Below are 27,736 nucleotides of genomic sequence, written 5' to 3'. Positions count from 1 at the left end.
TTCCTAATGTGTTTGTCCATTTAGTGTCATTTGTTTATTTTATTTATTAACATTTCCGTGAAGTTTGTTGAAGAGAACTTCTATGTAAGCTTAGCTTGAGGTGGAGCCAGTAATTACTCCATAGGGTAGAGTAGAAAAAATTGAGCATTTTTGCTTCATTTGTCCAGAAACAAACTTAATTAACAACATTTTGAATATTTGAAGTTGATTTAACCTTTCCACAAAGTGAAGGTTGGGAAACATGTTTTTTTTTTTTTTCTGTAGCATTCATTTTCATCTACCAATAGCATGTAAAATCTGCACTTTTTGTCATGCAATTTTTTAATTTCATCCTTTAGCATACCATGCTTAATTATGCTATCCTTGCATTTTTTTTTTTTTTTAACACGCCGGCCATCTCCCACCAAGGCATGGTGACGCCCAAAAAGAAACACTTTCACCATCATTCATACATTATCACTGTCTTTGCAGAGGTGCCCAATTATGACAATTTAATGTCATTCCAAACAGCCAATATCTCAAATTCCTCCTTTAGAGTGCAGGCATTGTACTTCCCACCTCCGGGACTCGAGTCCAGCTAACCGGTTTCCCCGAATCACTTCACAAGATATTATTCTGCTCACACTCCAACAGCTCATCAGGTCCCAAAAACTATTTGTCTCCATTCACTACTATCTAACACATCCTTTCCTAGAACTACCCCTACCCCTCCTTCCCTCCACTACAGATTTATACAGTCTCCAAGTCATTCTATTTTGAACCATTTTCTCTAAATGACCAAACCACCTCAATAACCCCTCTTCAGCCCTCTGAATAACACTTTTGTAACTCCACACTACAAATTCTTTGCATGATATTTATACCACACATTGCCCTTAGACATGACATCTCCACTATCTCCAGCCTCCTCTCATTCACAACCCATGCTTCCCACCCATAGAAGAATGTTGGTACCGCTGTACTCTCGTACATTCCCTTCTTTGCCTCCATGGATAACGTTTTTTTTTTTTTGTTATGCACGGAGGTACTGCTGTACTCTCGTACATTCCCTTCTTTGCCTCCATGGATAATGTTTTTTTGTCTCCACAGACACCTAAATGCACCACTCACCTTTTTTCCTTCAGTAGTTTTATTGTTAACCTCATCTTTCATAAGCCCATCTGCTGACAAATCTACTCCCAAATATCTGAACAATGCCTGCACTTTAAAGGAGGGGTTTGGGATATTTGCAGTTTGGAGGGATATGTTGTGTATCTTTATATGTATATGCTTCTAAACTGTTGTATTCTGGGCACCTCTGCAAAAACAGTGATTGTATGTGATTGAGGTGAAAGTGTTGAATGTTGATGAAAGTATTTTCTTTTTGGGGATTTTCTTTCTTTTTGGGTCACCCTGCCTTGGTGGGAGACGGCTGACATTAAAAAAAATAAAATTCACCTCTTCCATACTCCCTAAAATGTGATATCCAATTTTTCTTTGCTTAACTTGTTTGATACCTGTATCACCTTATTCTAATCTATGTTCACTTTCAACTTTCTTTACACACCTTCCCAAACTCGTTCACTAACCTTTGCAGCTTCTCTAGAATCTCCCAGAAGCACAGTATCATCAGCAAACAGTAACTGTGACAACTCCCATTTTGTATTTGATTCCCCATAATTTAATCCCACCCCTCTCCCCAATACCCTAGCATTTACTTCTTTTACAACCCCCTCTATAAATATGTTAAACAACCATGCTGACATTACACACTCCTGTCTGAGGCCTACTTTTACTGGAAAGTAATCTCCCTCTCCTACACACCCTAACCTGAGCCTCACCATCCTCAAGAAAACTCTTTACAGCCTTTAGTATCTTGCTACCGATTCCATACACTTGTAACAACTGCCACATTGCTTCCCTATCCACCCTATCATATGCCTTTTTTTAAATCCATAAATGCAATGAAAACGTCCCTACCTTTATCTAAATATTGTTCATTTATATATTTTAATGTAAATGCGTGATCTACACATCTCCTACCCATTCTATAGCCTCCTTGTTCATCCTGCTCTGTCTTATCTCTAATTCTTTCAATAATAACCCTACCATACACTTTACCTAGTATATTCAGTAAACTAGTACTACTGTCGTTTACCACCGAGGCAGGGTGGCCCAGCAAGAAAAATGAAAGCTCTTTCCTTTAAATTTAGTAATATATACAGGAGATGGTGTTACTAGCCCCTTGCTCCTGGTATTTTAGTCACCTCTTACGTCATGCAGCATGGTTTACGGAGGAAGAATTCTGTTCCACTTCCCAATGAAGAACTCGGTAAACTTCTTCCCCTATAATTTTTACAAACTCTTTTGCCCCCTTTCCCTTGTATAAAGGAATTATACACACACACTGCCAATCCCTGGGTACTTTCCCCTCTGTCAGACATCTGTTCAACCAAAGTGCCAACCTCTCCAACACTATATCTCCTTATCCCCTGCTTTTAACATTTCCGTCATGATCCCATCAGTTCCAGCTGCTTTACTTCCTTTCATTCTACCTAATGCCTCGCGCACCTTCCCCACACTCACGTCTGGCTCTTCTTCACTTCTAAAAGATGTTATGCTTCCCTGGCCAATGCATGAAATTATTGCCTCCCTTTCTTCATCAACATTTAAAAGTTCCTCAAAATATTCCCTCCATCTTCTCAATACCTCCAACTCCCCATCTGCTAACTCCCCTATTCTGTTTTTAACTGACAAATTCATTCATTACCTAGTCTTTCTTAACCTATTTATCTCTCTCCAAAATTTTCTTATTCTCAGCAAAATTTGTTGACAGCACCTCACCCACTATCATTTGCTCTCCTTATGCACTCCCTCACCACTCTCTTAACCTCTTTTACTCTTTATATACTGAACCCTGCTTATATCACTTCTGCTCTGTAAAAATCTCTCATACGTGACCTTTTTCTGTTTTAACACACACTTTACCTCATTCCACCAATCACTCCTCTTTCCTCTTGCACCCATCTTCCTATAACCACAAACTTCTGCTGTGCTTTCTAACACTGCCTTTTTAAAACTATCCCACTCTTCAACCCCCATACTACCTATACTCTCATTAGCCCACCTTTCTCCCAATAGTTGTTTATATGTCACCCTAACTTCCTCCTCCCTTAGTTTATAAACTTTCACTTTTCTCTTACTTGCTGTTGCCATTTTCCTTTTGTCCCATCTTCCTCTTACTCTAACTGTAGCTACAACTAAAAAAATGATCTTGTGTATCTGTTGCCCCCTATAAACATGCACATCCTGAAGTCTACCCATCATCCTTTTATCCAGCATTGCAATCTAACAAACTACTATCAGTACATGCTATATCATATCTTGTATACATATTTATCCTCTCTTACCTGAAATATGTAATATGTATTACCAAATCTCTCTCTGTACATAATTAAAGGCTATCCATTTTCATTTTTTCCTGGCACCCCAGACTTACCTACCACTACCTCCACAGCAATTTTACCCACTTTAGCATTTAGGTCTCCCACTACAAGTACTCTCTCACTTGGTTCAAAACTCCCCATCAGAGGGCAAGGCTAACACGAAAGTAGTGTTAGGCTTGCTGACACTAACAGTGCTCTTTTTTGTCACGTCAGAGATCACAGCCATCCTATTGACTGGTCTTCTGCTAAAACTGTGTTCCTTACTTTCAACAGTCACCATCTGGCTGAATCCTCCCTAATACACAGCTTTTCTTGTATGAATCTTAGTCCTGGCTTCGTCTCTGTAGATGCCTTCCTTTCCCACTACATTGTAAAATTAAAATGCTCCAAATTTCAGAACACCTGTAACTTAACCTGATTCCTCCTTTTTCTTCTCTCTTCCCCTTTCCTCTTTCCTTTTTCTCCTTTGGGTTGTCTTTCTTCTGCCTTGTGTATTTGTTCCTTCATTATTTATTTATTTTATTTTTTCCTCCCTCTGCCCTCTGTGTTCTTGCTCTTACCCTCTGTGGGCACCTAGCTCCCTTCCAGTGCTCCTCTTAGTATTTGACTGGCTCCTCTTCCTTCTTACTACCTTCCCCACTACTACTACCTTCTACCTCCACTACTACTACCACCACCTCCTGCCTATATATACCCCTCCTTCTCTCCTTTTCGTTAGTGTGACTTTGTAAATGGTCTAAGTCTGACCGAAATGTCATCGTAAGCTCCTCTCTTCTATGTGCGGGTTATTTGTGTATCGTTCCAGTCACGGTATTGTGCCATTTTTTTCAGTAGTACTTCCCTGGCTGGTTACTGTCTGCCAACCTACTGCTACTACATTAATTTATTTTTATTAACACATTGGCTGCTTCCCACCAAGGCAGGGTGGCCCAAAAAAGAATAACTTTCATCATTATTCACTCCATTACTGTCTTGCCAGAGGCGTGCTTACACTACAGTTATAAAACTGCAACATTAACACCCCTCCTCCAGAGTGCAGACACTGTACTTCCCATCTCCAGGACTCAAATCTGGCCTGCTGGTTTCCCTGAATCCCTTCACAAAAGTTACCCTGCTCACACTCCAACAGCACATCAAGCCCTAAAAACCATTTATCTCCATTCAGTCCTATCAAATACACTCATGCATGCTTGCTGGAAGTCCAAGCCCCTCACACACAAAACCTCCTTTACCCCCTCTCTCCAACTTTTCCTAGGCCGACCCCTACCCCGCCTTCCTTCCCCTACAGATTTATACACTGTCATTCTGTTTCGTTCCGTTCTGTCTACATGTCCAAACCACCTCAGCAACCCTACTGCATTTGTTGTACAAAACAAATTCAGGACAAGGAATGACTGATATGGCTGCTTTTCATTCTAAAATTAACTTTGGTAAATATCTTGCCATAAAACTTGATTTGCAATTGAATTTAACCACAAAAAGGCATTACAGTGGTCCCTCGTTTTTCGTAGTTCTCAGGAATCGTAGATTTCGGAAATCATAGGGATATTTTCGTATAAACATGGGCTGGCTAATCATAGGTTGACTCACGAATAGTAGTTCGTCCGGGATGCGTACGCACAGTGTGAGCCGGGGCGGCCTCCCTACCCAGCCAGTCTGGCATTGTTTACCAGTGAGCGAAGGTCCCCTCACGTGCTCCTACGAAATATTTCATAATATTCCACTCACTTTAGTGCTTGCAAGTACTAAATAAGCTACCATGGCTCCAAAGAAAGCTCCTAATGCCAAGTCTGTGGTAAAGGCGAGAAATACGATTGAATTTAAGAAAAACATCATTGAACAATGTGAAAGTGGCACAAGTGCGGCCGAACTGGCCAGCATGTATAAGAAACCCTACACAACCATATGTTCCATAGTGGCCAAGAAAAAGGAAATCAAGGATGCTGCTGTTGCAAAGGGGGTAACTATGCTGACAAAAATGAGATCACCAGTACTCGAAGATGTTGAGAAGTTATTATTGGTGTGGATAAACGAGAAACAATTAGCAGGAGATACTCTTATGACTTCGATTATTTGTGAAAAGGCTAGGCAGTTGCACAATGATCTGGTAAAGAAATTGCCTGCAAATAGTGGTGATGTGAGTGAATTTAAGGCCAGCAAAGGTTGGTTTCAGAGATTTAAGAACCGTACTGGCATACACAGTGTGGTGAGGCTGCCAGTTCGGACCACAGGGCGGCTGAAAAATATGTGCATGAATTCAAGGAATACATAGAGGCTGAAGGACTGAAACCTGAACAAGTGTTCAATTGTGATGAAATAGGCCTCTTTTGGAAGAAAATGCCAAAGAGGACCTTCATTACACAGGAGGAAAAGGCAATGCCAGGACACAAGCCTATGAAAGACAGGCTGACGCTAATGTTCTGTGCTAATGCTAGTGGGGATTTCAAAGTGAAGCCACTACTAGTGTACCATTCTGAAAATCCCAGAGTGTTCAGGAAAAACAATGTTAAGAAGAGTAAATTGTGCGTGTTTTGGAAATCTAATAGTAAGGCATGGGTCACGAGGGAAATTTTCGTCGAGTGGTTCAATGAAGTGTTTGGCCCTAGTGTGAAGAATTACCTCCTGGAAAAGAAATTAAATCTCAAGTGCCTCCCACTAATGGACAATACACCTGCTCATCCTCCAAACTTGGGTGACCTAATTTTCGAGGAGTTTGGGTTCATCACAGTAAAGTTCTTGCCCCCGAATACCACTCCTCTCTTCCAGCCCATGGACCAGCAGGTCATTGCAAACTACACCAAAGCAATGTTTCACAGGTGCTTGACTGTGACCACAGACACTCACTTGACCCTAAGGGAGGGAGTGACTACCAGGACTTTGAACTCTGCTTGGAGAAAATTGTGGCCAGATTGTGTCGACAAGAGGGATTTTCAAGGGTTTGGGACTGACCCTGATGAGCCTATATCTGTTGTTAAATCAATTGTGGCACTGGGGAGTTCCATGGGGTTGGATGTGGAAGAGTTGGTGGAAGACCACAACGAAGAGCTCACCACTGAGGAGCTGCAAGAGCTTCAGCAGGAACAGCAACAGATTGCAGCTCAGAATCTTGCTGCAGAGGAGGAGGAGGAGGAAGAGATGGAAGAAGGTGCCTTCTTCAGAAATTAAAGAGATTTTTGCTATGTAGGGTAAGATGGAAAGCTTTATGGAGAAACATCACCCTGACAAAGTTGTTGCAAGCCATGTTGGCAACATGTACAGTGACAAAGTCTTCGGCCATTTTAGGGAAGTGTTAAAGAGACGCCAGAAGCAGAGCTCTCTCCACAGTTATTTTGCGAGACAGGACTCCAGTGAGACTCAAGGTGGTCCTAGTGGCATTAAGAAACAGAGAAGAGAAGCAACCCCAGAAAAGCAATTGGTACCTGAGGTGTTGCTGGAAGGGGATTCCCCTTCCAAACTGTAAACAATCCAATCTCTCCTCCTCCAGTCTCCCATACACTAAGAAGAATCTCCAATAAAGGTAAGTGTTATGCTGTTAATGTTTCATTCATCATTTCCCATTGTATTGTTTATGTACTACACGTATATTTCATGTAAAAAAAATTTTTTTTAATACTTCTGGGTGTCAGGAACGGATTAATTGTATTTACATTATTTCTTATGGGGAAAATTGATTTGCAAATCGTAGATTTCGATAATACTAGTAGCAACTCCAGGAATGGATTAACTACGAAAAACGAGGGACCACTGTATTATCTCTAGATGTATTTCTAGTTTTACATTTCCTTTCTGTGTGCAGTTACAGTATTCAGTAAAATGTAATTTTTTTTTTTTTTTTTTAAGATCATAATTGGCAGAGTTCCAGACAGAGGTGGTCGTGCTAATGAGCTGGAGCCACCCCCACCAGAGATGCCATCTTGGACACAGAGACAGCCTGGAGGCGGTGGTGGTGGAGGTGGAGGTAAGTCTTGAATCAGTAAATTATTTTTTCAATGGTCATGTAAATCTTCCATAAACTTGACAGATAAATCTTAACCCTTTCATTGTCCATGATTTGAGGTCATTGTGGGTGCCGTAGTGCTACATCATGAGCTCAGCTCACTCAGATAAATTGTGAGTGGCAAATTTGGGCCTAGATATGAGAGAATGGGTCTGTGCAATAAATGTGCAGCATGCAGTGCATAATGAGGAAAACTAAAACAGCATTTTTGGTTTAAAACAGCAAATTTGTGTTGTATTTTCATATGATTTTTATGGTTGTATTCATAGTTTCTTGGTCTCATTTGATGGAATGGAAGATACATTTACAGAAGTAGCAATGATTTTGATTGGTTTTAGGACTGAAAATAGCTTGAAATTGAGCTCAAAGTAACAGAAATGTTAAATTTGTGCTGATACTCAAGGGTAAACAAATCATGTCACTCTTCCAGTATACATCTAACTGGTGGGTCTAAAATACTGATATTATTTCTACAATTATTACAGTATTGCGTAACAGTAAATCTATTTTTTTGTGTAAATAAAAATTCTTTGTATGAATAAAAAAATCAAAACGAAATTCACACGTAAAGCCTGGGAACATAACTAATGAACAGAGAAAATGTTATTTTAATGTCAGGAATGCCTGCCTTGTTTGTCCTGGACCCTATTTTAAAATTGGAATACAGTAGAATGCCCATATCTGTGGGGGGTACGTTTCAAGAACCTGACGCAGATCCCAAAACTACAAATTGTACCGAACCCTGTATATAAGTCGAATACATATCTTATAAGTTTAATTGATAAATAACACACAATAAGTGGAGAATGGTTACTTTATATAAAGGGAAGGGGGCCAAAAGAGAGTGTAAAAATTATTGAGGAATAAGTTTATTAAGTATACCAGGAAAAGGGTACAGTAGGGTTATTATTGAGAGAATTAAAGGTAAGACAGAGTAGGGTTGCAGATGAGCAAGGAAGCTTTAGAGTGGGTAGGGGATGTGTAGATCAAGTGTTTACATTGAAGCATATATGTGAACAGTATTTAGATAAAGGTAGGGAAGTTTTCATTGCATTTATGGATTTAGAAAAGGCATATGATAGTGGATAGGGGAGCAATGTGGCAGATGTTGGAAGTGTATGGAAAAGGTAGTAAGTTACTAAATGCTGTAAAGAGGTTTTTATGAGGATAGTGAGGCTCAGGTTAGGGTGTGTAGGAGAGAGGGAGAATACTTCCCAGTAAAAGTAGGTCTTAGACAAGGATGTGTAATGTCACCATGGTTGTTTAATATATTTATAGATGGGGTTGTGAAGGAGGTAAATGCTAGGGTATTGGGGAGAGGGGTGGGATTAAATTATGGGGAATCAAGTACAAAATGGGAGTTAACAGAGTTAGATTTTGCTGATGATACTGTGCTTATGGGAGATTCTAGAGAAGTTGCAAAGGTTAGTGGACGAGTTTGGGAGGGTGTGTAAAGGTAGAAAATTGAAAGTGAACATAGATAAGAGTAAAGTGATGAGGGTATCAAATGATTTAGATAAAGAACAATTGGATATCACATTGGAGAGAAGGAGTATGGAAGTGAATGTTTTCAGATACAGTGGTCCCTCAGTTATCGTCCTTAATCCGTTCCTGGAAGTGGGACTATTATTGAAATAGACGATTTTCGAATCAATTTTCCCCATAAGAAATAATGTAAATACAATTAATCCGTTCCTGACACCCAGAAGTATTAAAACAAAAATTTTTTTTACATGAAATATAGATGTAGTACATAAACAATACAATGTGACATGATGAATGAAACATTAACAGCATAACACTTACCTTTATTGGTGATTCTTCTTAGTGTATGGGAGACTGGAGGAGGAGAGAGATTGAATTACTTTTTGGAAGGGGAATCCCTTTCCGTCAACATCTCGGGTACCAAGTGCTTTTCTGGGGTTACTTCTCTTCTCTGTTTCTTAATGCCACTAGGACCAGCTTGAGAGTCACTGGAGTCTTGTCTCACAAAAAAACTGTCCAGAAAGCTCTGTTTCTGGCATCTCTTTAAAACTTCCCTAAAATGGGCCAAGACTCTGTCACTGTACAAGTTGCCGATATGGCTTGCAACATCCTTCTCAGGGTGATGTTTCTCCATAAATCTTTCCATCCTACCCCACATTTCAAAAATCTCCTTAATTTCTGAAGAAGGCACCTTCTTCCATCTCTTCCTCCTCTGCAGCAAGATTCTGAGCTGCGATCTGTTGCTGTTCCTGCTGAAGCTCTTGCAGCTCCTCAGTGGTTAGCTCTTCGTTGTGGTCCTCCACCAACTCTTCCACATCCTCCAAACTCACATCCAATCCCCATGGAACTCTCCAGCACCACAATAGAGTTCACAACTGACATAGGCTCATCAGGGGCCTCCTCAAACTCTTCAAAATCCCTCATGTAGACACAATCTGGCCACAAGTTTCTCCAAGCAGGGTTCAAAGTCCTGGTAGTCACTCCCTCCCAAGCCTTACCTATAAGGCTTATGCAATGGAGAATACTGAAGTGTTCTTTCCAAAAATCTCTTAGGGTCAAGTGAGTGTCTGAGGTCACATTAAAGCACCTTTGAAACATTGCTTTGGTGTTGAGTTTTTTAAAGTTTGAAATGACCTGCTGGTCCATGGGCTGGAGGAGAGGAGTGGTATTCGGGGCCAAGAAATTTACTGTGATGAACCCAAACTCCTTCAGAATTAGGTCATCCAAGTTTGGAGAATGAGCAGGTGCATTCTCCATTACTAGGAGGCACTTGAGATCCAATTTCTTTTTCAGGAGGTAATTCTTCACACTAGGGCCAAACACTTCATTGAACCACTTGACGAAAATTTCCCTCGTGACCCATGCCTTATTATTAGTTCTCCAAAACACACACATTGTTTTTCTTGAACACACTGGGATTTTCAGAATGGTACACTAGTAACGGCTTCACTTTGAAATCCCCACTAGCATTAGCACAGAACATAAGCATCAGCCTGTCTTTCATAGGCTTGTGTCCTGGCAGTGCCTTTTTTTTCTTGAGTAATGTAGGTCCTCTTTGGCATTTTCTTCCAAAAGAGGCCTGTTTTGTCACAATTGAACACTTGTTCAGGTTTCAGTCCTTCAGCCTCTGTGTACTCCTTGAATTCCTGCATATATTTTTCAGCCGCTTTTTGGTCCGAACTGGTAGCCTCACCATGCCTTATCACACTGTGTATGCCAGTACACTTCTTAAATCTCTCAAACCACCCTTTGCTGGCCTTAAATTCACTCAATCACCACTAGTTGCAGGCAATTTCTTTACCAAATCATCATGCAACTGCCTAGCCTTTTCACAAATGATCGACATCATAAGACTATCTCCTGCTAATTGTTTCTCGTTTATCCACACCAATAATAACTTCTCAACATCTTCAAGTACTGGTGATCTCATTTTTGTCAGCATATTTACCCCCTTTGCAACAACAGCTTCCTTGATTTCCTTTTTCTTGGCTATGATGGAAGATATGGTTGTATGGGATTTGTTATACATCCTGGCCAGTTCGCCCACGCGTACGCCACTTTCATATTGTTCAATGATGTTTTTCTTAAATTCAGTCGTATTTCTCACCTTCTTTACCAAAGGCTTGGCACTAGGAGCTTTCTTTGGAGCAATGGTAGCTTATTTAGCACTTGCAAGCACTAAAATGAATGGAATATTATGAAATATTTCGTACGAACACGTGAAGGGACCGTCGCTCACTGGTAAACAATGGCACACTGGCTGGGAAGGGAGGCCGAGGCGGCTCAGAGCCGTGAGTATGCGTCCAGGACGAAAGACGATTAGCGAGTTAAAGGACCGTTTGCAAGCCAATGTTTAGACGAAATAACGCGACGATTTCCGAAATGGACGACTATCAGGCTGGACGATTATTGAGGGACCACTGTATTTGGGAGTTGACGTGCCAGTGGATGGGTTTGTGAAGGATGAGGTTAACCATAGAATTGATGAAGGAGGTATATGTGGAGACAAAAAACGTTATCTATGGAGGCAAAGGAGGGAATGTATGGAAGTATGTATAGTGGTACGAACACTCTTATATGGGTGTGAAGCTTGGGTTGTAAATGCTCCAGTGAGGAGGCGGTTGAAGGCAGTGGAGATGTCCTGTCTAAGGGCAGTGTGTGGTATAAATATTATGCATAGAATTCAGTGTGTGGAAATTAGGAGGTATGGAGTTAATAAAAGTATTAGTCAGAGGGCTGAAGAGGGGTAAATGGGAAGTACAATGCCTACACTTTAAAGGAGGGGTTTGGGACATTGGCAGTTTGGAGGGATATGTTATATATCTTTATATATGCTTCTAAACTGTTGTATCTGGGCAACCTCTGCAAAGACAGTGATTATGTATGAATGAGGTGAAAGTGTTGAATAATGCTGAAAGTACGTATTTTCTTTTTGGGTCACCCTGCCTCGGTGGGAGACGGCCGACTTGTTGAAAAGAAAAATGGACAATTATCACTTTTTCACTGATGGCTTTGAAGAAATTAAATCCCCTCTACTTTTGCACTTTGAGGCCATTAAGCAAAATTAAGGGTCATTTTCTGGCCATGGTAAACTGAGGATACGGGTCCTCGTGTATTTTGAAATTTGTATAAAACTGGCTAAATTACCAATTTCTTGTCACTTTATTGGGTAGTTGAAATAGTTGATTAGGTTTCTTGTACTCGGTCGATAAAATGGAAGAAATACAGTGGAACCTTGACTTAGGAGTGTCCCAACGTACGAGCTTTTTGAGATACGAGATGTCAATCGGTCGATTTTGTGCTCTGAGTTATGAGCCTGCTTCCCCCTCAACCCAAAACCTGCACACCTCGCTTGTTTATCTATGATTTCGTGCTTTAACCCCTTGACTGTCGCAACCCCAAATCCTGAGGTGTCTCCTGGTGTCGCAAAATCCCCCCCCCCCTTTTTTTATGAAATGGTAGATAATCTTTCCCCAATTGTAATGACACCAAAGGAACGAAATTTGATGGAAAACTGACGGAATTATGCTCTAGCGAAGTTAGCAACCTCGGCTATATTTACTAATCGGCAATTTCGCCCACTTTGAGCCCTATTTTCAGCTAATTCCATTGTTCCAGTCGATCAAACTCCATTTTTCTATCAATTGAGTACAACAAACTGCCCATTTACTGATTTCAACTACCCAATAACGTGGTCAGAAATTTGCAATTTGGCCAATTTCACAAAAATTAAAAAAATATGACAATTTCAAAATAGGGTCCAGAATGAACAATGCAGACATTCCTGGCTCTAAAATAACATTTTCTTTGTTCATCAGTCATGTCTCCAGGCCCTTCTGATATTACTCTTGCTTTCTATTTTGAATTTTTATTCAAACAAAAAATAGAAGATTTACTGTTATGCAGACTACTGCAATATTGTAGTAATTGTATAAATAATTTCAACCCATTCATGACTGCATATTAGAATGGCTGCTTGGACATTTATTGGAAAATGAGATCATTTGTTTACTTTTTGAACATTGGCAAAAATCAAATATTTCCCCTAATTTGAGCTCCATTTCAAGGTTCTTTTCATAGTAAAACCAATCAAAATCACCTCTATTTCTATAATATGTTTTCCATTCTATCAAATGAGACCAAGAAAACGAGAATACAATCATAAATACTATACGAAAATAGACCACAAATTCGGCATTTTAATTAAAAAAAACGGTCGGAGTTTTTTTTCTCATGCACTGCATGCTGCGATTTTTTTATACAGTGCACACTGACCACACAGACCCATTCTCTCACATATGGCCTACCAGCTTTCTCCTGTTTGATTTGAAGCCACTAGAATTTGAGTATGTCAAAAATGGTGGCTCGTAAGACGTATATATACGACCAAAACAGTCAAAGGGTTAATTCCATGGAAATCATCCTCTTTTTCTCCTCAGCACGCTCCTTTACACTTACTTTCTTAGGACCCATGCTTAGAAAAATGAAATTTGGCTAAATGACTGTAAAAAATGTAAGCAAATCATGAGAGAAATACTCCCACACCAAGGTAAACAGTGCACTGAGTTGGTGGCATTCTGAAGCTCTGATTTATTATTATTATTATTATTATAATGAGTGAGCTTCAGTTCCCTAAATTAATAATAATAATACATAATAATATACATGTATAGGTAATACGTAATAATTCAGAATGCTGCCACTAGCTGGCGCAGCTGATGACAAAACATCTGGTAAGGAGTCCACATTTTTACATCGCCGTGGGAACAGTTCTCGTGTACTTTCTTTTTTTTTTTTTTTTTTTTTTTTTTTTGTCATTTGACCAAATTTCTATTTTCTAACCATGGGTCCTAAGAAAATAAGTGCAAAGGACAGTGCTGAGAAGAAAAAGAGGATGATTTCCTTAGAATTAAAGCAAATTTTATCAGTTAACCCTTTCAGGATTGGTGCCATACTAGTACAGCTTGCATGCCAGGGTTGGTGCCGTACAAGTACGCATAAATAAAAAAAGGCACAATACCGTGACTGGAACGATACACAAATAACCCGCACATAAAAGAGAAGCTTACGACAACGTTTCGGTCCGATTTTACAAAGTCACACTAACCAGAAGCGGAGCAGGACGGCTATATATAGGCAGGAAGAGGTGGTGGTGGTGGTGGTAGTAGTAGTACAAGAATGGTATATAATACCGGTATTATATACCATTCTTGTTCTACTACTACCACCACCTCTTCCTGCCTATATATAGCCGTCCTGCTCCACTTCTGGTTAGTGTGACTTTGTAAATGGTCCAAGTCGGACCGAAACGTCGTCGTAAGCTTCTCTTTTATGTGCGGGTTATTTGTGTAAGTACGCATAAATTCTAGCGCCTTCAAATCTAGCGAGAGAAAGCTGGTAGGCCTACATATGAAAGAAGGGGTCTATGTGGTCAGTGTACACATAAAAAAAAATCCTACAACGCATAATGAGAAAAAAAAAAACTCCGACCGTGTTTTTGCTTTAAAACAGCGACTTTGCAGTGTATTTTCTTATGCTATTTATGGTTGTATTCTAGTTTTCCTGGAAGGCATGTTACAGAAATTGAGATGATTTTGATTGGTTTCACAATGAAAAGTACCTTGAAATTGAGCGCAAAGTAGCAGAAATGTTCGATTTTTGCCAAATGTTCAAAAGTAAACAAATCATGGCACGCATCCAATACACGTCAACTGGTGAATATAATATTCTTTCACAAGTGTGCTGATATTATTTATACCATTTCTACACTAATGCAGTAGTCTGCATAACAGTAAATCTATTTTTTCGTGAGAAAAATTCAAAGTGGAAAGCAAAAGAAATGTAAGAGAGGCCTGGGGACATGACTAATGAACAGAAATAATGTTATTTTAGTGCCAGGAATGTCTGTTTTGTTTATTGTGGACCCTATGTGGAAATTGGCATCTTTTGAAATTTGTGTGAAATTGGCAAAATTGTCAATTTCTGACCACTTCATTGGATAGTTGAAATCAGTAAATGGGTGGTTTCTTGTACTCATTCAATAGAAAAAATGGAGTTCTAGCAAAATGGTTATGATTTTCATTGACTGGTACTTTGGAATTGGCTGAAAATAGGGCTCAAAGTGGGCAAAATCGCCGATGCATAAACATCATCGAGACCGTTAACTTTGCGAGATCATAATTCTGTAAGTTTTCCATCAAATTTCATACTTTTGGTGTCATTATGATTGGGAAAAGATTCTCTATCATTTCATAAGAACCCCCCCCCCCACCCACCCACCCACAAAAAAAAAAATCCGACCCTGAGAACAAGATTAGGAGAGGGCCTGCCGACCCTGAAAGGGTTAAGTTCAGTGATAGTGTAGCATTAAGAGTGTAGCAAGTTAGAAAAAGGATGAAACAAAACTAACTCCTTCAATGTTGGAGGTTTATAGGGCCACTGACTTCATACGCCGCACTGCCAATTTTCCACCCTCTACCTCCCCCACCCTCAACCTCTGCCGCCATTTCTGCTCCAAGCGTGTAAGTACACTATACACTTTATATAAACAGTTTATTTCTCTACATTTTGTAGTGCATTACAATTTATTATGTTTTTATCCAATATTTCTTATTTAGAAATGCATTGTTTCAGTGTTTTCTCTTACAATAAAAGATGAGAAGATACTATAGCCAGAGTGGAAGAGTAAATGGCAGATGCTGGCGCCCCTTCCATCGCCATCATCACTCATATTATGCCTGACTTAAGAAATCGTAATGACACGATTGCAAATAAACCATACCCCCGGCCGGGATTGAACCCGCGGTCATAGAGTCTCAAAACTCCAGCCCGTCGCGCTAGCCACTAGACCAGCTAGCCACAATAAGATTCATCCAACTAGGTATATTTCTACACCATAGGAAAGTTAGCACAGGCACCTCTGTGACCACAAATGCAAGTTTTTACAGACGAATCTCCAGCTAGCGTGGCCGTGACGAACTCTAGCTCAAGTCCCTTCACTGCCGTCAACATGACTTAAGAAATCGTAATGACACGATTGCAAATAAACCATACCCCCGGCCGGGATTGAACCCGCGGTCATAGAGTCTCAAAACTCCAGCCCGTCGCGCTAGCCACTAGACCAGCTAGCCACAATAAGATTCATCCAACTAGGTATATTTCTACACCATAGGAAAGTTAGCACAGGCACCTCTGTGACCACAAATGCAAGTTTTTACAGACGAATCTCCAGCTAGCGTGGCCGTGACGAACTCTAGCTCAAGTCCCTTCACTGCCGTCAACATGACTTAAGAAATCGTAATGACACGATTGCAAATAAACCATACCCCCGGCCGGGATTGAACCCGCGGTCATAGTCTCAAAACTCCAGCCCGTCGCGCTAGCCACTAGACCAGCTAGCCACAATAAGATTCATCCAACTAGGTATATTTCTACACCATAGGAAAGTTAGCACAGGCACCTCTGTGACCACAAATGCAAGTTTTTACAGACGAATCTCCAGCTAGCGTGGCCGTGACGAACTCTAGCTCAAGTCCCTTCACTGCCGTCAACATGACTTAAGAAATCGTAATGACACGATTGCAAATAAACCATACCCCCGGCCGGGATTGAACCCGCGGTCATAGAGTCTCAAAACTCCAGCCCGTCGCGCTAGCCACTAGACCAGCTAGCCACAATAAGATTCATCCAACTAGGTATATTTCTACACCATAGGAAAGTTAGCACAGGCACCTCTGTGACCACAAATGCAAGTTTTTACAGACGAATCTCCAGTGAAGGGACTTGAGCTAGAGTTCGTCACGGCCACGCTAGCTGGAGATTCGTCTGTAAAAACTTGCATTTGTGGTCACAGAGGTGCCTGTGCTAACTTTCCTATGGTGTAGAAATATACCTAGTTGGATGAATCTTATTGTGGCTAGCTGGTCTAGTGGCTAGCGCGACGGGCTGGAGTTTTGAGACTCTATGACCGCGGGTTCAATCCCGGCCGGGGGTATGGTTTATTTGCAATCGTGTCATTACGATTTCTTAAGTCATGTTGACGGCAGTGAAGGGACTTGAGCTAGAGTTCGTCACGGCCACGCTAGCTGGAGATTCGTCTGTAAAAACTTGCATTTGTGGTCACAGAGGTGCCTGTGCTAACTTTCCTATGGTGTAGAAATATACCTAGTTGGATGAATCTTATTGTGGCTAGCTGGTCTAGTGGCTAGCGCGACGGGCTGGAGTTTTGAGACTCTATGACCGCGGGTTCAATCCCGGCCGGGGGTATGGTTCATATTATGCCTATTTTATTCATTCTAGACTATGTATCATATTTTTGTTAATTACACCTACCATCCGACTTACGACCTGCTCGACTTACGGCCACTCGACTTACGACCGTGTTTTTTATGCCAAATTTCTGGGAAATAAACAACTATTTGTGTTGTACAGTGTTTATCCTAAACCTTACAGTATAAAATACAGTGCTAACAACATAAAAAGTAAAGTAAAACATGAAATACCAAAATAAAACAATAAAATAGTCATTACAAAAATGTTTTGTTGATATTCAGTAGTAAAGTTCGACTTGCGGCCGGTTTCTCGGAACAGAACTCGGTCATAAGTCGGATGGTAGGTGTATATTGTTTATTATGTCATGTTAGATTAATTTTTTTTTTTTTTCTCAACAAGTCGGCCATCTCCCACCGAGGCAGGGTGACCCAAAAAAGAAAGAAAATCCCCAAAAAGAAAATACTTTCATCATCATTCAACACTTTAACCACACTCACACATTATCACTGCTTTTGCAGAGATGCTCAGAATACAACAGCTTAGAAGCATATACGTATAAAGATACACAACATATCCCTCCAAACTGCCAATATCCCAAACCCCTCCTTTAAAGTGCAGGCATTGTACTTCCCATTTCCAGGACTCAAGTCCGACTATATGAAAATAACCGGTTTCCCTGAATCCCTTCACTAAATATTACCCTGCTCACACTCCATCAGATCGTCAGGTCCCAAGTATCATTCGTCTCCATTCACTCCTATCTAACATGCTCATGCACGCTTGCTGGAAGTCCAAGCCCCTCGCCCACAAAACCTCCTTTACCCCCTCTTTCCAACCCTTTCGAGGACGACCCCTACCCCTCCTTCCTTCCCCTATAGATTTATATGCTTTCCATGTCATTCTACTTTGATCCATTCTCTCTAAATGACCAAACCACCTCAACAACCCCTCTTCTGCCCTCTGACTAATGCTTTTATTTACACCACACATTGCCCTTAGACAAGACATCTCCACTGCCTCCAACCGTCTCCTCGCTGCTGCATTTACCACCCAAGCTTCACATCCATATAAGAGTGTTGGTACTACTATACTTTCATACATTCCCTTCTTTGCCTCCATAGATAATGTTTTTTGACTCCACATATACCTCAACGTACCACTCACCTTTTTTTCCTCATCAATTCTATGATTAACCTCATCCTTCATAAATCCATCCGCCGACACTTCAACTCCCAAGTATCTGAAAACATTCACTTCTTCCATACTCCTCCTCCCCAATTTGATATCCAATTTTTCTTTATCTAAATCATTTGATACCCTCATCACCTTACTCTTTTCTATGTTCACTTTCAACTTTCTACCTTTACACACATTCTCAAACTCATCCACTAACCTTTGCAATTTTTCTTTAGAATCTCCCATAAGCACAGTATCATCAGCAAAAAGTAACTGTGTCAATTCCCATTTTGAATTTGATTCCCCATAATTTAATCCCAACCCTCTCCCGAACACCCTAGCATTTACTTCTTTTACAACCCCATCTATAAATATAATAAACAACCATGGTGACATTACACATCCTGTCTAAGACCTACTTTTACCGGGAAGTATTCTCCCTCTCTTCTACACACCCTAACCTGAGCCTCACTATCCTCATAAAAGCTCTTTACAGCATTTAGTAACTTACCACCTATTCCATATACTTGCAACATCTGCCTTTTCTAAATCCATAAATGCAATAAAAACTTCCCTACCTTTATCTAAATACTGTTCACATATATGCTTCAATGTAAACACTTGATCTACACATCCCCTACCCACTCTGAAGCCTCCCTGCTCATCTGCAATCCTACATTCTGTCTTGCCTCTAATTCTTTCAATTATAACCCTACCGTATACTTTTCCTGGTATACTCAGTAAACTTATTCCTCTATAATTTTTACAATCTCTTTTGTCCCCTTTCCCTTTATATAAAGGGACTATACATGCTCTCTGCCAATCCCTAGGTACCTTCCCCTCTTTCATACATTTATTAAACAAAAGTACCAACCACTCCAACACTATATCCCCTTTTGCTTTTAACATTTCTGTCATGATCCCATCAGTTCCAGCTGCTTTACCACCTTTCATTCTATGTAATGCCTCACGTACCTCCACCACACTTACATTCTGCTCTTCTTCACTCCTAAAAGATGGTATACCTCCCTGGCCAGTGCATGAAATTACCGCCTCCCTTTCTTCCTCAACATTTAAAAGTTCCTCAAAATATTCTCGCCATCTACCTAATACCTCCCTCTCCCCATCTACTAACTCCCCTACTCTGTTTTTAACTGACAAATCCATACTTTCCCTAGGCTTTCTTAACTTGTTTAACTCCAAAATTTTTTCTTATTTTCATTAAAATTTCTTGACAGTGGCTCTCCCACTCTTTCATCTGCTCTCCTTTTGCACTCTCTCACCACTCTCTTCACCTTTCTTTTACTCTCCATATACTCTGCTCTTCTTTTAACACTTCTGCTTTGTAAAAACCTCTCGTAAGCTACCTTTTTCTCTTTTATCACACCCTTTACTTCATCATTCCACCAATCACTCCTCTTTCCTCCTGCCCCCACCCTCCTATAACCACAAACTTCTGCCCCACATTCTAATACTGCATTTTTAAAACTATTCCAACCCTCTTCAACCCCCCCCCCCCACTACTCATCTTTGCACTAGCCCACCTTTCTGCCAATAGTCGCTTATATCTCGCCTAAACTTCTTCCTCCCTTAGTTTATACACTTTCACCTCCCTCTTACTTGTTGTTGCCACTTTCCTCTTTTCCCATCTACCTCTTACTCTAACTGTAGCTACAACTAAATAATGATCCGATATATCAGTTGCCCCTCTATAAACATGTACATCCTGGAGCCTACCCATCAACCTTTTATCCACCAATACATAATCTAACAAACTACTTTCATTACGTGCTACATCATACCTTGTATATTTATTTATCCTCTTTTTCATAAAATATGTATTACTTATTACCAAATTTCTTTCTACACATAGCTCAATTAAAGGTTCCCCATTTACATTTACCCCTGGCACCCCAAATTTACCTACTACTCCCTCCATAACATTTTTACCCACTTTAGCATTGAAATCCCCAACCACCATTACTCTCGCCCTTGATTCAAAACTCCCCATGCATTCACTCAACATTTCCCAGAATCTCTCTCCTCTATACTTCTCTCTTCTCCAGGTGCATACACGCTTACTGTAACCCACTTTTCACATCCAATCTTTATTTTACTCCACATAATCCTTGAATTTATACATTTGTAGTCCCTCTTTTCCTGCCATAGCTTATCCTTCAACATTATTGCTACTCCTTCTTTAGCTCTAACTCTATTTGAAACCCCTGACCTAATCCCATTTATTCCTCTCCATTGAAACTCTCCCACCCCCTTCAGCTTTGTTTCACTTAAAGCCAGGACATCCAGTTTCTTCTCATTCATAACATCCACAATCATCTCTTTCTTATCATTTGCACAACATCCACGCACATTCAGACTTCCCACTTTGACAATTTTCTTCTTCTTATTCTTTTTAGTAATCTTTACAGGAAAGGGGGTTACTAGCCCATTGTTCCCGGCATTTTAGTTGACTTTTACAACACGCATGGTTTACGGAGGAAAGATTCTTATTCCACTTCCCCATGGATATAAAAGGAAAAGTAATAAGACCAAGAACTATTAAGATAAAATCAAAGAAAACTCAGATGAGTGTGTATAAATAAACGTGTACATGTATGTGTAGTGTGACATAAGTGTAAGTAGAAGTAGAGAAATAAGCCATAGAGTTGATATTAGCGTTATATTAAAATATTTTGTCCTGCCGCTGGGACGGATTAATGGCATATTAATTACATAATTTAAATGAAGAAAATTGAGTTTTGAGCTAGGTCGTGGAACGGATTAAACTTGTAAGTCAAGGTTCCACCGTACTAGTAAAATAACTAAGAATTTGGTCTACTGGAACTATGTAATTGGCCTAAAATAAGACTAAAAGTGGGCAGAATCGCCGATGCATAAATATCATTGAAACAGCAAAATTTGCAAAAGCATAATTTCGTCAATTTTCCATCAGATTTCATACTTTTGTTTTATTACCTTCAGAAAAAGATTCTCTACCATTTCATAAGAAAAAATAGCAAAATAATTATTTGAAAATTCTTTGATGCTGTGAACAAGTTTCAGATCAGGAGTCTGGACAATGAAAGGGTTATGAGCTGTGTTATGGAAGGGAGGTGCCTCGATACCAATGAGAGGCTTTTGGCCTAAAGAATTGAGCCTATCCTTCCCTTGGATTGAACCTGATTGCCTCCCATTTCCCTGGTACTGTAAAACTTTAAGGTTTAGGGTTTCCCACTGATTATTATTATAATAATCATTAACAGCATATCTCTAGGGTTTTATAGCTGTTGCAAACAGTGTGGTTTGTGAGTACAATATGTTGTCATAATGGGCACGGCCTTTGTATGTGGATTTCTACACATTGGACTTTCACACTGATTGAATGCAGTTTTTTAGACAATAACGAATGTTCTGCTTTTCACTGATATAAAATTTCTTCATTCAAAAACGAAGTATAACAATTATGAAATCTATTGCTGTTTGCTATAGGCATCAGTTTTGGTGGCACTCTGTGACCACTAAAGTCCAACTAAAATGGTTTCCCTTAATCCCTTCATAACTGTTATCTTGCATACACTTCACTTGCCTCCACTTGCTCCTATCAAACATGCTCACTCATGTCTGTTGGCTATCCAATCTCCTAGCACTTAGTCTCCTTTACCCACTCTTTCCAACCTTTTCTAGGCTGAGCCCTATCCCTCTTCTCTACTCGAGATTTATACACCCTTCTAGCCGTCCTGGTTTTCTCCATCTTCTAAATGTCCTAACTGCTTCAGCAGCCCCTCCTCATCACTCTGAATAATACTTTTGGTAACTCCACACCTAATCTCCAAAATCTGAATTCTCTGCATTGGCCAAGGAGGTATGTATATCACCCTTAGGAATGAGGAAGAGCCAGATATGAGTGGTTGGATGGTGCATGAGGCTGTGTGAAAAATGAAAGGGGGTAAAGTAGCTGGGATTGATGGCATCACAACAGAAATGTTAAAAGCAGGTTGGGATGTAGTTTTGGAGTAGTTGGTGTTTTATTCAGTAAATGTATGATAGAGGGGAAGGTACCTAGGGATTGGGAGAGAGTATGCATAGTTCCTTTGTATAAAGGCAAAGGGGACAAAAGAGTGCAAGAAATACAGGGAAATAAGCCTGTTGAGTACACCTGGTAAGGTGTATGGTAGAGTTATGATTGACAAAATTAAAGATAAAAATAAATAGGCACAGTAACTGAAATGTCGACATAAGTTTGTCTCCTGTGTGCTGGTTATTTGTGAATTAACCCTTTAGGGTTTGTAGCTGAGTGAGCTCAGCTCACTCAGATAAGCTGCGAGTGGTAAATTTTTTGCCTAGATGAGAGAATGAGTGTGGTAAGCATGCACCATATAAAAAAAAAATCCAGTCCCATGCAGTGCATAATGAAGGGAAAAAAAAAAAACTGACCATATTGTTGGTGTAAAATAGTGACTTTGCAGTGTATTTTCACAGGGTTTTTATTATTATATTCTTGGTTTCTTGGACTCGTTTGATAGAATGGAAGATATATTACAGAAATAAAGATTTTGATTGGTTCAAAGTAGCGAAAATGTTAAATTTTTGCCGCTATTCCAGAGTACGTAAATTGTCACTCGTCCAGTACTTGTCCATTTGGTCAGTCAAATACACATTCAGTTGTACGCTGATGTTATTTATACAATTATTACAGTATTTCAATAGTCGGCATAACAGTGTGAATAAAAACTCAAAATGAAAAGAAGGCATGTTATAGGAGAGGCCTGGGGACTTAACTAATGAACAGAGGAAGTGTTTTTTTTTAGTGCCTGGAAATGTCTACATTGTTTATTCTAGTACCTATTTATAAATTGGAAATTTTTTATTTTGTGTGAAATTAGCAAAATTACCAATTTCTGATCACACTATTGGGTAGTTGAAATAGGTAAATGGGCTGTTTTTTGTACTCGATAGATAGAATGGAAGGAATACTAGCGAAATAGCTATGAATTCCGTCAACTGGAACAATGGAATTGGCCTAAAATATGACTATATTGATGCATTGGTGAAATCGCCAATGCATCAATATCACCAAGAATGCTAACTTCGCAAGAGCACAATTCTATGAGTTTTTTCCATCAAGTTATATAATTTTGGTTTCATTACCTTCAGAAGATATCATTTCATAAGAATTTTTCCCCGACCCTGAGAACAGTTCTCAGATCAGAAGACCCAAACCTCATAAGGCTAAGGGTAAGATGGAGCTCATGCAAGGGAATAGTACTTAGATAAGGATAAGAAAGTTTTTGTTGCATATATGAATTTGGGAAAGGTATATCATAGGGTAGATAGGGGAGCAGTGGCAAATGTTGCAAGTGTATGGAATAGGTGGTAGTTTACTGAAAGCAGTTTCCTCAATCCATGCATCACTTCTACATTGTAAAAGCTTTTCATAAGTCAACTTTTTCTCCCTTATCATTTCACCGATTGCTTCTTTTCCCTCCTGCACCCACCCTCCTATATCCACAAACTTCTGCACACACTAACACTGCATTCTTAATCTACCCCATACCACTTCTACCCCCTCCTTGTTACCTACATTCTTTACCCCACCTTTCTCCCAAAAGTTTCTTGTATCTTACCTTAACTATTCTAATTAATAAACTTTCGCTTCTCTCTTACCCACGGATGACTTTCTCTTTGTACCCCATCTACCTCTCACTAGCTACCACTAAATAATGATCTGATTTGTTGCCCCTCTAAAAACATGGACATCCAGAAGTTCACACATCAGCCTTTTAATGGACAATGTGCTGGTGGAGTGTAATCATGGTAACATGAAGGAATTTAAGTGGGAAGGAGAGGGCCTTCACTTTGAGGGAGGGATGGGGATGATGATTTTGGCACACTTCTGGCAAGACAGGGATCGAATGAGTGATGGTAAATGTAATTCCCTCTTTGGGTCACCCTGCCTTGGCAGATGATGTCCATTGTTTTAAAAAAAATATGGGTCATCAAAACAAATTATATATTTTTTTTTCAATTAGGTTATATCAAGCAGTTCAGTTTCTGATCAGTGAGGTCTTGTACATAGTCAGATTTATTTCACTATTATGAGTCAGACATTATTTAAGAAAGAAATGAATAGGTAAATTGCTTTCATAATTTTAAGATTTCAAGGGATCTTTTAATAAAAATAGAGTTCCCCATCGAAGATTAAACTGGAAACTACAATACATAGGAGGAATAAAAGGCAATGAATTAGAGATTCTCTTTTATGGAAAGATGTGAATAAGTGGATGGAAAAAATTTATCATGGGAGAAAGTGTACAGTGGGGTACCTCAAGAATAAGCACTAGCCCCTGAACATGTACTATCTTACTTGTATAATTAACTTGAAGAGTGGAACAAAAATAATCATGTTTGTGTAGGGATCCTGTGCAAAATAAGCAGTAAGTTCCACAAATCAATACAAAAACAAAAAAATTTGGAAAATAGTGATGAATAGTTGGTGGAAGTTTATGTAGACCAGTTCCATGGGTCATCTTTTCTAGGTGATAGGTAACCTATGCAATAAAAGTTCTGTACAGTCCAAAAGAGAGAGGATGACAGTTATGTGATAGTAGTATTAGTAGTATAATCATAACTATGCACTAAACCCACAAGGGTCATACAGCACTGCAGGGTAGGGTACGCAAAAGGTTTAATACACTTGATCAGATACTAGCGAGGGTGGAGAGAATAACACAGGTAGAGTTAGCAAGGGTGGTGAGAAAGGTGTGTGATAAAATAGTAAGGTGTCAAACTTCTGCACTACTTACATTCATTATGCATTTTGCTTGACTTTCTTGTGTCCAAATAGTTCTTACCTGTACGTAGTTTACTTTCCAGTTTAAGAAATATTGTCTGAAATTCTCTTAAACACAACAAAAATACCACCAGTTGCAAGTAGCAGTGAAGCAAGTCTGCTATTCATTTGTTTTAGATGTATGGTATTTTAATCTTTTTATTACTAATATTTTGACTAGTCACATGAGATGTAGGGCAATTATTTAACTGCATTTTGTCTTGTACTATGACAAAATAAGCAGTGCTCAATCTTTCATTATCTTTAATAGTACACCTACCATCTGACTTACGACCTGCTCGTTAATTTCTGGGAAATAAACAACTGTTTGTGTTGTACACAGTGTTTATCATAACCCTTACAATATAAAATACAGTACTAACAGCATAAAAAGTAAAGTAAAAAATGAAATACCAAAATAAAACAATAAAATAAAGTCATTACAAAAATGTGATGTTGATATTCAGTAGTAAGGTTCGACTTGCGTCCATTTCGACTTACGACCAGTTTCTTGGAACCGAACTCGGTCATATGTCAGATGGTACCTGTATTTCTTGCTCTCTTGCAAAATAATATTCCATGCAATGGTAATCTAGTTAATTTAATTAGGCATACCTCTTTAATACGGCACTCGCTTTAGAGCGTGTTGCTAATTTGGCACTTTTCAATTATTTTCATGTTTATTGTTTTTGGCAGTGATGCTCACATCAGCTGACTCCAAGCTGAATCAAGCATTTTTTTTTTTTTTTTTCCTTTGGAATCTTTTATTTATTACTTTTACTTCTTGCATATTTTACTTTTGTTTCTTAATAAATGATAGTGTAAATATGTTTTTATACTATTGTATATACTAGCAAGTGAAAAACAAAGCTTGTAATTTGCTTTATGGCAGTGGTCTGGAAAATAACCTGCCGTATTGGTGAGGTATGCCTAAATCTTATTTGTACAGTGCACTATATCCATTTGTATTGCTCTTTTGTAACATAGAAATAATGTTTTTCCTTCTGATGTAACAGGTGTCTTCAACCAGGCAGCTCAGTCAGGTTTGTTGGTGTTGACTTTGACTTGTGAATTCCCTTTTAATTTGTTGCTTGTGATTTGGGCCACCAGTGTACCACTTCTTTTAAAGATACTTTGTGTTGGGACACTGGTAAACCTTTTTTTTTTTTTTTTTTTTTTTTTTTTTTTTTTTTTTTTTTTTTTTTTTTTTTGCAGTTTCTTAGTACAGAATTAATATTTTTCATATATTTATTAGTTTCAAATATGTTGAATCATAACTTTAATTTAGGATGGCATAAATGTAAAGGAAAATATGGCACACTGAGGATCTTGTGTCTAGCATACAGGTGAGGCCATTGTATTTTTTGAGGGAAGCTTAGTTTCTTTAATGTAAACTTTTTAGTAGCCTCCCATCATACATAAGGAGAATTACCAATAGACCCCTGGCTATCTTCTAGAGGGAATTGGACAGATACCTACAGTCAGTGCCCAATCAGCCAGGCTATGGTTTGTACATTGGATTGTGTGCTGCCAGCAGTAACAGCTTGGTTCATAAAGCCTTGATCCACTTGGGGGCCTGGTCGATGACTGGGCTGTGGGTGCATTGACCCCCAGAACAACCTTCAGGTTGACTCTGACACTGTCAGTTCCCAGTGTATACACGGCCATTATACTTAGTCGAGTGTTAGCTATTTTTTTAAGGTGCCAAGAAGAATAAGCATCAGTCGTTGCTCCTTTTTTTTTTTTAAAGCTTCAAGGTGGTGCACTGTAATGGAGATGGCATGAACCTTTGGGCTCAGTGAAGCATAAATTCATAAGATTAAAAGTAAAGTAGGCCTTAGACAGGGATGTGTGATGTCACCATGGTTGTTCAGTATATTTAGAGATGGAGTTGTAAGAGAAGTGAATGCTCAGGTGTTGGCAAGAGGTGTAGGGTTAAAAGGTAAAGAATCTAAAAAAGTGGGAGTTGTCATAGTTGCTCTTTGCTGATGACACTGCTTTTGGGGGATTCTGAAGAGAAGTTGCAGAGATTGGTTGATGAGTTTGGTAGGGTATGTAAAAGGGAATTAAAAGTGAATATAGGAAAGAGTAAGATGATGATAAAAAAAATTAGGTAACGGAAGATTGGATACCAGATTGGAGGGAGAGAGTATAGAGGAGGTGAATGTGTTCCGATATTTGGGAATGGATGTGTCAGCAGATGGGTCTATGAAGGATGAGGTGAATCATAGAATTAACGAGGGGAAAAAGGTGAGTGGTGCACTGAGAAGTCTGTGGAGACACGGAACTTTATCCATAAAAGCAAAGAGAGGAATGTATGAGAGTATAGTTATACTAATGCTCTTGTATGGGTGTGAGGCATGTGTTGTGAATGTTACAACAAGGAGAAGGCTGGAGGCAGTGGAGATGTCAGGTCTGAGGGCAGTGTGTGGTATGAACATAATGCAGGGAGTCTGTAGTTTGGAGATTAGGAGGAGGTGTGAGATTACCAAAACTATTATCCAGAGGGCTGAGGAGGGGGTTATTGAGATGGTTTGGACATGTAGAGGGGAT

The 27,736-nt window shown here is 39.5% G+C and overlaps 1 protein-coding gene across 2 annotated transcripts in view; it reads left to right on the top strand.

The window, feature by feature from the left end:
- LOC128687971 (protein FAM98B) overlaps positions 1-27,736 on the top strand; it is a 59,459-nt gene that overhangs the window by 12,865 nt on the left and 18,858 nt on the right. The window contains exons 7-8 of one of the 2 annotated variants that reach the window (XM_053775615.1): positions 7,266-7,383; positions 26,200-26,226. In XM_053775615.1, coding sequence (XP_053631590.1) covers positions 7,266-7,383; positions 26,200-26,226 — 145 coding nt within the window. The remainder of the gene's footprint in view (positions 1-7,265; positions 7,384-26,199; positions 26,227-27,736) is intronic. The other variant, XM_053775616.1, reaches the window with a different exon arrangement.

This window comes from Cherax quadricarinatus, chromosome 10 (assembly GCF_038502225.1).
Source record: "Cherax quadricarinatus isolate ZL_2023a chromosome 10, ASM3850222v1, whole genome shotgun sequence".
Lineage (NCBI taxonomy): Eukaryota > Metazoa > Arthropoda > Malacostraca > Decapoda > Parastacidae > Cherax > Cherax quadricarinatus.
The sequence above is the reverse complement of the archived record's forward strand: the minus strand, read 5'-3'. Positions and strand labels throughout refer to the sequence as shown.